Raw genomic sequence first — 11,111 nt, forward strand, 5'->3', positions numbered from 1 at the left:
CTTACAGACTTAGAGCGAATATCACATTAAAAAACCCATATCACTTAAGATCAAGACTAAACACTACTGACTTCTACACTTAGAGCCTCGCTCTATTTATACATTCCCATGGTCTGCGGACCATGGGTAGGTCGGCACACTCTATATTATATTACAATATTTTACGGCAGACAACCCTAGACTCTTGTGCTCCACGCTTGCATTTTGCGGGGTCTTTACATTACATTGACCAAAATCAGGCTTTAAGCCCCAAAGACCTATTATGGGGGGATTCACTGCCCAACAATCCCCCAACACAATCATCGTGACTCGTCCTCGAGTCACCCGGCTGGTGTGGAGAGCTTTGCACAAAGTCCATGCAAGTATGCCTGTGTTGCGCAAAGGTCTGCAACGCCCCATGCTGTCGTCATTTGCTCCATCTCTTCCTCTGAATCATCTGCGTCTGACTTGATTCTCTACTTTGATGTCGAATTCTAGTACATGTGTTTATAGTCCCGCAACTCTATATAGCTCGTCGGGTTACAAAGACTGTACTTTGGCTGGTTAGTCAGATAGCCGGACCACCCGTGTAGAGCTTCAGGCGACTGCTATTTAGTCTTCCTGGGAAGGGTTCTCCATTAAGTTTGACTACTTGGACCATGCCCCCATCTGTAACTTCTTTGACCACATATGGTCCTAACCAATTCATTATGAGTTTCCCTGGAAATTTTTCGAACTTGCTGTCATACAGTAACAGTAAATCGTTTATCTTGAATGTGCGCATCTTGATATGGCGATCGTGCCAGGCTTTCTCGCGTTGTTTCTGTACATGTTGATGGAATCCCGCCAGAAACTGTTCTTCCTCAAGTTCTTCAAATTGCACGAGCCTCTCTTCCAATGCTTCGCGGTCTAACATGCCTGTCATCGCTGCTATCCGAAAACGGGGTACGATGTATTCCATTAGCATGAATGCTTTTGTTCCATTGACTAACCTGAAAGGTGTCTAACCTGTCAATTTCTTGCATGTGGTTTTGTATGCCCATAATACGGCAGGTATGCGCAAGTCCCAGTCATTTCGCTACGTGTTACATACTTTGGTCAGCGCAGTCTCCAGAATTTTGTTAAATTCTTCTACTGTCCCATTAGCTTGCGGATGGTACGGTGTACTTTGCTGATGATACACCTGGAATTCCTTGGTGAGTGCGCTAATGGTCTCATTCAGGAAGTGCATCCATCGGCACTTATTAAAATTTTCGGGCAACCAAACCATGTCAACACATTATCGAACAAAAATTTCGTAGCTGTCACAACCTGCAGTCCTTAACCGGTTGTGCTTCCACCCATCGAGCCAGGTATTCTGTCACGGTGATGATGTACTGCACACTCGTCTTCCCCTTAGGTTCGATTGGTCCTAGAAAGTTGATTGCCCATTTTTCGAATGGCTGCAATGTCATCTATGGATTGAGTAGCATATCATCCCTTCGTGATGGTTTCCCAGTCCTTTGCCATACATCAAAGGCCCGACAATACGCTTTCGAATCTTGATGGAGGGTTGGCCACCATAGTCTGGCGCGAAGAATATTATGTGTCATCGCCCGTCCCACATAGTGTCCTCCTATAGCCTCCCCATGTGCTTCTGCGAGGGTCTATCCTCGCTCAAATTCAGGTACATATCTTTGTAATATCTCATTGTTTCCCATTTTGTAGAGGTGCCCCACGATGACAAAAAAATCCACCGCGCGTACCACCAATTCCTTTTTCTGCTAGACTGAATATCCTGCGGCGTAGTCCCTGCAGTTAAGAAATGGATTGCATCTTCAAAGTGGCCATCCGCGACACGCACTACATAGAGTTGTGCATCAGGTAATCCTTCCTCCATACTTGTTGGCTCCTCGCCGTTCTCAATTCATGATAGGTGATCTGGTCCTGCATTTAGGCGTCCCGGCTTTACGATGACCTCGAAGTCATATTCTTGAAACAGTAATAGCCATCTGCATATGCGCCCCCCCAACACAAGCTTGTTCACCAGGTATTTCAACGCGGAATGATCGGTATACATCTTGAAGTCCCTGCCAAGTAAATAGTGTCAGTATTTCTGGAGCGCGTATACCATTGCCAACCCCTCGCGCTCAATAATAGAGTAGTTCTTTTTGGCTTTGGACAACTGTCGACTCGCGAATGCGATTAGGTGATCCACGCCTTCCGCGCCTTCCTGTATAAGTATAGCGCCCAAGGCGATACACGATGCATCAACGTGTACATGAAATTATATGTCCCATTTTGGAAAGACCAAGATGGGAGTGGAAGCCATTTTCTCCTTAAGAACATCCAAAATTTTCTCACAATCATCATTCCAACAATATGTAGCGTCCTTTTTCAATAGCTTCTCCATTAGATTTGTTATTTGTGCACAACTCTTGGTAAACTTCCTACAGTAACCAGTGTGCCCCAACGTAGAGCGTAGTTATTTGACATTTCCCGGTGCTTCCAGATTGAGAATAACAACAATCTTCATAGGATCCACCATCAGACCTTGTTTGCAGACCACATGGCTAAGCAAGTTTCCAAAGGGGACGAGGAAGGTGCACTTTTTCTGATTCAACGCAATCTGGTGTCGTCGGCAAGTATCCAATATCAACCGTAAGCTTGCTATATGGTGTTTAACTAACCCGAATACAGTCCAATCATCCAGATAAACCTCCAAGAACTTGTGGATGTATTCCTTGAAAGCGGCCACCACTACGCATGACAATATCGTTGGCGCGTTTTCAGTCCAAAAGGCATAACGGTGTATTAAAAATAGCCCCATTCGGTTGTGAAGGTTGTCTTGCTCCTATCTTCTGATGCGATCTTGATCTGATGGTACACTGAGAAACCATCCTTGAATGAGTAAGCTTCCTATCCACCAACATTCTCCAATACCTCTTGTGTAAACGGTGTCGGGAATGATCGTGAACACAAGTGTCATTAAGCTTCCTAAGGTCCACGCAGATTCTAATTTCGCCCTTCTGTTTTTTCTCCTGTACTACCATAGGACTCACCCAATCTGATTCTTCCATTGGTTCAATAATTTCAGCTGCAAGAATTTTGTCTAATTCTTTGCGGACCTTTTCTTTATACTTCATATTCAAATGGTAAGGTTGTTGTTTAATTGGCTTCGTGTCCAGTTTCAGAGTGATCTTCATCATCCCTAATTCGTCAATGATTCCCTTTAAGTCTGTGATTTTGGTCAGGAACAAATCTTGATATTCACGGAGTAGCTCAGTGACCTTATCTACTGTAGCATCGTCCCAATAGTCCCCAAGTGTCGCATACTTCAGCTCTGCTTCTGTACCTATGTTTACCTGCTTTGTTTTTAATGGCGTAGTGATATCAGGGTCCTCAATTTCTGGTCCTCAAACTTCGTGTTGAGTCTTGAAAATGTCATTCATTTCCATTACACTTTCACTATTATATCCATTATATCACCTCCATTTCACCTCCATTTCACCACTATGTCACCACATTCATCCCACTTTTATTATCATTGGGCCACATTTATGTTTTTCCAAATTTTATTAATTCTAAGCTTTTTAAGTGAATTTGTGATTAAAAATTAGAAAATAATGTGCATATGCTTATACTTAACAAATGGGTTGAGATTGTTGACATGTGTAGGTTGAAAGGAGGCTTCTAGAAGACCCTTATGTGGCATTCTAAGATCAAATTCGAATTTGAGTGGAAAGAATCATGGGATCATAAGGATATGTGTCACATCTCCTAATTATATTGTAACTCTAAGAAGACATGTGTCTTATCAGTTCCTATTTTGATTAGGACTCTAGAGGTAGAGGGAGAGATTCATGGACTCTCATTAATGAGATGGCTTCTCATCTTTTTGTATAAATAGAAGATCTCTCTCCTTCATTTGTTAGTTCTTAAGTCTTAATTTGTTAGTTCTTAAGCTTGTTAGCTAGTGAGATGGCTTTTGAAAGCTTTGGAGAGCTTTGTTGTACTTTGCAATTTTGAAGAATTTGAATAAAGCTTTGATGTTCTCAACATGGAAGGAGATGTGAAGTAGATGTCATGGAGCATATTAGAATGTAAGGTAGAGTAGATTTCATTTTGTAATTTTGCTTTGATTTCATTATGTCATTTGATTGCTTTCAAGTTTGATAGATTAGATTTTTCATTCATGCAATTTTAATTCATGCAAGTGTGTTCAACTTATTGATTGTAAATTATTTTTTCTTTATATGTTTTTGCATCAACTAGTGACATGAGATTAACCTCTCTACTCACTTTGCTTTTCTTAGTTTTTTTTTTTTAATTCCAGTTCTGTTTTGATTTCATTCTTCTTTACTTGATTTGTTAGTTAGTTTAGAAATCAACTTGCTCATATCATTGATGATTACCTCCGAAAGCCATAGCTGGACTACTGGCGAGGGATCGAATTATGAATGTGTAATTTGATTTTAGTTTTACTTTTCTGCAATTAGATATCGGATTTCTCATAACATTGATGATTACCTCCGAAAGCCATAACTGGACTACTGGCGAGGGATCGAATTATGAATGTGTAATTTGATTTTAGTTTTACTTTCTTTGCAATTTTTTATTTCTTTGAGTGTAGTAGCTTAAATCGCTTTTCTGTGTTTAGACAGCAACAGAGATAATAGTTTCATGATCAGTAGTTCATTATTTACTTGTTTAAATAGCAGCACATTTTCCATTCTTGTTCAAGCATTACTGTCATCATTAATACATTCTAAGACCTTCTGAAGTGTTAAGTTCTGGATATCATTATAGAGGACATAATTGCCTTCAAATCTGTATCCATACTTGCCTTCTAGAGACTTAGGAATAGGATTTCCATTTGCATTAGACACTTTAGGAGATCAATAAGAACAAAACCCAAAACAAAACAAAAACTATAAAACAATGAAGTAAGAAAAATGTTAACTAAGCACATATGGTGCACCACATTTCATCAGTTTACGATACCCGGATTGATAATTTATGTAGAGCAATTTAAGACGTTAAATTGACTAGACATTTTGGTGCCGTTGCCGGGGAAGTGTAATTAGGAGACCTTATTTCTTATATTTAAAAAAAAAATTAATAATGCTTGAGTATGCTCTCCTCCTGCACTTTGTGTGATCTAGAGGATCAGAAAAATGATTGTTATTTTAAAAAAAAATTAATAATTCTTGAGTATGCTCTCCTCCTGCACTTTGTATGATCTGGAGGATCAGAAAAAGAATTGTTATGTAAAAAAAGAAAAAGAAAAAAAGGAGACAAAATAAACTTCATCATTTTAATTGATTCAAAAAAAAAAAAAAATGAAACCTAACTGCTTTGATAGGTTCAGTTGTCCAAGATTGACTGGTTATGGTTTGTAGTGGTCCTCAAAACACTGTATCTTATTTTAATAAGATTTTGAAACTTAGCTGCAAAATGTGGCCTGATTCTACAGTTGATTTCAAGGTTTAATAGGTTACAGGCATCTAATGAAAAAACTGACCACATGGGCATCTCCGGAATTTTCCTGACATGAATCCTATCTTAGTCACCCAGCTCAGATTGATAAAAAAATCAGCTTAAGACCTCAGTCAAAGTCCTGTTTTTAGTATATTTTACTTGAAGTCTTTGCTGCCTAAAATTGAAAATCATTAATCATTCTTATAAAATTCCACAATTTCAGAGAAAAATAAAAAATAAAATAAAAATAAAAATCTATGGCTATCTTCAATCCTAGCTTTCAATGTGGTCTCAGTAGAAAATCTGCATCCCTGTTCAAGCTTTGGCCTTAAAACAAACCTGCAAGAACATTAAAAAAAAAAAATCAAAAGTGCAAATTCAACAGATAGAATTGGTTGGACTGTTGTAAAGAAAAATAAGATGAGAAATTTAAAAAAAAAAAAAAAAAAAAAAAAAACCCTTGTGTGGCTTTCAAAAGAGTGTATGCGACATCCAATTTATGTGGAATTTTTTTTTTTAAACCTCCCAATGTCAAAATCTGAAAAATCTGCATACACATTGATTTGATGTTCTGGCCTCTTCGTGATTTCATTTCAGTGCATCCTCAACCCTTTGTAAGCAATCCATTTGCATTCATTCGGACTGTATATCTTACTCATATAGGAAGTTTTTGGTTTTGGAACATTTTTGGAAAGCCAACATAGGAAATTTCTCAATAATAATAGAATCTGAAACCTATGGATAGCCTACATAAACTGTGCAAATGGATTAAAACAGAGGCTTAAGGCGTGTCGCGGTCACCAATACTCCTAGAGAAAATGTTGAGCTCATGATCTCTATTGAAGGCCTCATAGACTTCTTTGAGTTCTGGTTATTGGCAATTTGCTCACCATATTTGTTGTTGATTGCATCTGAAAACAATCTTTCTTTGAAATCGATTTTACAGAGAATTCCACTTCACGAATTTCATTTATATCATTGAGGCTAAAACCAAATTACGTGTTTCAACATTGTGCATACTGCCACTGGAAAATAAAGATGTATCGTCCTACCTCTGAATTCGAAAATTTTACAGCTGAATGCAACAAATTCATAAAATGTAGAACAGTAAAAACATTAACTCCGAAAAACGTAAAACTTGGAGAGCACGATTTGGCCAAACGGAGGCGAATTTGGAAAAACTAAAACATGGGTTTTTTCGCTAGTAGGGTCAATTAGATAACTCATACATTGTTTTTAGAAATTCGTGGCAGTTTGGGAGATATCCTCCGTTCTTTAGAGTGCATTTTTGCCTACCGCGTGAAAGAAAACAGAATTTCAATTGATGAACTAATAGTTTGATGTTTTATTTAATTCGGCTGTCTGGGGTAGGGGATTCCAATTTGGGTATCAACTCTGCGGTGGCATTCAACTCCTGGTTACACGTCTCCTGGCCTTAATGAAATCATACTTCATCACACGCCTGTTAACAACAATTCCAATTGAAGACGGCTCTATTTAGTGAGTAACTCCATTACGTGAACCGGTTGGATACGGATTTTCACAGCCGATTGATAGACATGGCATGGAGCTTTTTAGCATTTAATTTTGACTTTAATGTATAACGACACTTCTCCAAGCACCCATCTAACAACTATTCCTATGACTCGGTGTTTTACTTGCTAAAATATCGGCACAGGTGTTGATACTCATGGATTTTGTCTCCATTGACAAGTTTTATGTACGTGTTTAACTTTATTGTGACGTGCTTGGCAGTCTGACCATACTTTCAGCCAAAAACTCTGCAATAAAACAATCTTTGTCAACCCGTAATCCCATGAAAAGCGTCGATCAAGCTCATCTTTATCAAACTGCGCTTACAGCGAGGGTGGATTATATGCTCTGGTTTTAAGTAATTTGAGTAAATCAAATAATTAACATATGGCTGAATCCAGTTTCTAGAATTCCTTTAATCATTGGCCTTAAGAACTATGCCTTGGTACCAATTGATCTTGTTACTGATCATACAAAAATTGGAGGATTGCGTGCTAAATTTCAAAACTGATGGTTGATTGTCTTTTAACTGCGGAATGCAGCCACTTTCCGTCGTTGATTCAACTTTCCGCAGTTGTTTTTGTTAAACTCTAGGTTGCAAGTGTCATCAAGCAAAACAAGCCACATGGGTAGCTGGGAAAATGTCAGTATATGGATGGTGTCTTATTCATTGATCCAATTCGATGAAAAAGACCCTAATCAAAGGGAAGTCAAGTTGTGTGTTATCACTGAGTCGCCACACTAAGTCGCTGCATGTCAAGAAAAAATAATAATTTTGAATCAATGAAATGAATAAGTTATTTGCTCACTTTTCTGAAGGTATTGATTAATTTTGGACTAATGATGAAAGATGAATGGCTAACTTTGTATTCAATATTTTTAGCTACAGAAACCGTGCACATTCTGCAGCTGAACTCCAATTCCGCTGCTGAAAAAAACCTTATTGTTCAAATCAGCCTAACTTTTTCATAAGAAATCAGATTTTGATGATTTAAGTACAGTTGGAAAGATCTACACAATGAGAAATCCATCATTAGAGTTTGAAATGGCAAATAATAAAATAAATTGCTGAAAAGAAGCAACATTCAACTTGGGGCACCAATTCCAAAGCAGGTATAAATTCTTTTGATTTTTCCTTTGAAGACTTGTTTCATTAATACAAATTCTTAGTTTTATGTGTAAATATCATAACTAGAGAGATTGATCACCTCTCTCCTTTGATAACCTTACATTCCATTGCAAAAAAAGTATTAGTTTTTTTTGCAAGTTCCAGGAGGAAGGACAAATGACTACAAGAGAATGGTGTCTCTCTAAAAGACAAATTTGTTTCATAAGAGGATAATCAGCAACAAAGAGAAAATATGTTGATGTAAAATCAGATCCAAACACTTGAAAAACTTTCAGATACTATTGTCTCCATCACATCCATACCTCATAATAAACCATTCATCTCATTTTCCTCCATATTTTCCATTTACATTCACATACACTTTCCATCTCTTTTTGTCCATTCATAACCCACAAATAAAAGCAAGAGGCTCATTCACATGCTTATTGCCCCTTGCCATTTCTGCTCTCCATTGCCATCTTCCATTTCATCTCCCATTTCCTGTCATTTTCATTCTACAAGTAAGCTCTGCTTCAATGCAAATTATTGAGTCCATAGTCCTTTGAGTCTAAGTTCTTTGTAAAAACACCTTGAGGCTTGCATGCCTTAATGACAAGTCCTCATGCTGACAAACAATGGGAATACATTAATGTCTCTTGTTCGTCAGATCTTCTAGGTGACTCGACATCGACAAAATCATTCGTACCTAGCAAGATGTGTGTTTAGGCATCTTGACTCTCATTGTCATCAATGGTGAGAGTTCTCATGTTGACTAGTGGCATCCATTAATGGCCACTAAGTCAACAATTTCCTACTATGTAACATCTTTTCACATAGTAGGAATTGTGTCAATGAGTTTTGAACACATGAAGACTATTATTTTCAGCATTTTGGAGTAGATTCAACAAGTTTTAGTAGAAGCAATAAAAAGTCATCTTAACTCTTTATCCATGACTCTTCTTGTTCAACCACTTGAAGAAGAATATAATCAGAATTTTGCAGCCACCACACATACAACTCATCCATTCCAAAGGGTAAGTTAAGGTATGTCACTTTCTAACTTTTGACCATATAATTCCATAAAAAGCTAGAATGATAATTGTTGGAAAAACATTTCTCTTCCTCATTTCATAAAATTGCCAATACCATCAGTTGGGGGGGGATACATTCATATTCATATCTTGTCATGTCCATACCATACTCAGGAGCCCACATACTTCCAACATATATTAACTATTACATTGTTATTATGAGCATGCAATGGCTTCTGAAAAAGTGCTTAAAGGATAAATTGGATACAAACAAAATCATGGTTGTCACACAAGAACCAACCATCATGCAATTCAATAAAGATTTACTTTGCAACAATAATCAAAATATCATTATGCAAAGTTCAAAGATTAAAAAAAAAAAAAAAAATTGGTTGTAACACAAGAACCAACCATGTTGCAATTTAAGTAAAACACTTTGCAAAAATATGAAGTTATCAAATAATATCATGCAAAGTTAAGCCAAAGCTCAAGGATCAAAAGAGTTAATGTAATATATATTACATGAGGACATGCAATAGCTTTAGTTGTGGGGTATGTTGAGTCTTGAAAATGTCATTCATTTCCATTACACTTTCACTATTATGTCCATTATATCACCTCCATTTCACTACTATGTCACCACATTCATCCCACTTTCATTATCATTGGGCCACATTTATGTTTTTCCAAACTTTATTAATTCTAAACTTTTTAAGTGAATTTGTGGTTAAAATTAGAAAATAATGTGCATATGCTTATACCTAACAAATGGGTTGAGATTGTTGACATGTGTAGGTTGAAATGAGGCTTCTAAAAGACCCTTATGTGGCACTCTAAGGCCAAATTCGAATTTGAGTGGAAAGAATCATGGGATCATGAGGATATGTGTCACATCTCCTAATTATATTGTAACTCTAAGAAGACATGTGTCTTATCAGTTCCTATTTTGATTAGGACTCTAAAGGTAGAGGGAGAGATTCATGGACTCTCATTAATGAGATGGCTTCTCATCTTTTTGTATAAATAGGACATCTCTCTCTTTCATTTGTTAGTTCTTAAGTCTTAGTTTGTTAGTTCTTAAGCTTGTTAGCTTGTGAAATGGCTTTTGAAAGCTTTGGAGAGTTTTGTTGTACTTTGTAATTTTGAAGAATTTGAATAACGCTTTGATGTTCTTAACATGGAAGGAGATGTGAAGTAGATGTCATGGAGCATATTAGAATGTAAGGTAGAGTAGATTTCATTTTGTAATTTTGCTTTGATTTCATTATGTCATTTGATTGCTTTCAAGTTTGATAGATTAGATTTTTCATTCATGCAATTTTAATTCATGCAAGTGTGTTCAACCAATTAATTGTAGATTAGTTTTTCTTTATATGTTTTTTCATCAACTAGTGACATGAGATTAACCTCTCTGCTGACTTTGCTTTTCTTAGTTTTTTTTTTAATTCCAGTTCTGTTTTGATTTCAGTCTTCTTTACTTGCTTTATTAGTTAGTTTAGAAATCAACTTGCTCATATCATTGATGATTACCTTCGAAAGCCATAGCTGGACTACTGGTGAGGGATCGAATTATGAATGTGTAATTTGATTTTAGTTTTACTTTTCTGCAATTAGATATCAGATTGCTCATGATATTGATGATTACCTCCGAAAGCCATAGGTGGACTACTGGCGAGGGATCGAATTATGAATGTGTAATTTGATTTTAGTTTTACTTTCCTTGCAATTTTTTATTTATTTGAGTGTAGTAGCTTAAATCGATTTTCTGTATTTAGACAGCAGTAGAGATAATAGTTTCATGATCAGTAGTTCATTATTTACTTGTTTAAATAGCAACACATTTTCCATTCTTGTTCAAGCATTACTGTCATCACTAGTACATTCTAAGACCTTCTGAAGTGTTAAGTTCTGGAAATCATTATAGAGGACATAATTGCCTTAAAATCTGTATCCATACTTGCCTTCTAGAGACTTAGAAATATGATTTCCATTTGCATTAG

The 11,111-nt window shown here is 36.7% G+C and overlaps 1 protein-coding gene across 1 annotated transcript; it reads right to left on the reverse strand.

The window, feature by feature from the left end:
* Positions 1–547: 547 nt before the first annotated feature.
* On the reverse strand, positions 548–904 carry LOC149243138 (uncharacterized). The gene has a single exon (XM_089371132.1). The coding sequence runs from the start codon at positions 902–904 to the stop codon at positions 548–550; it is 357 nt and encodes a 118-aa protein (XP_089227258.1).
* Between the last annotated feature and the right edge of the window lie 10,207 nt (positions 905–11,111).

This window comes from Pinus tabuliformis, chromosome 8, assembly GCF_031772625.1.
Source record: "Pinus tabuliformis cultivar Carrire ecotype Pingquan chromosome 8, CPIR1, whole genome shotgun sequence".
NCBI lineage: Eukaryota > Viridiplantae > Streptophyta > Pinopsida > Pinales > Pinaceae > Pinus > Pinus tabuliformis.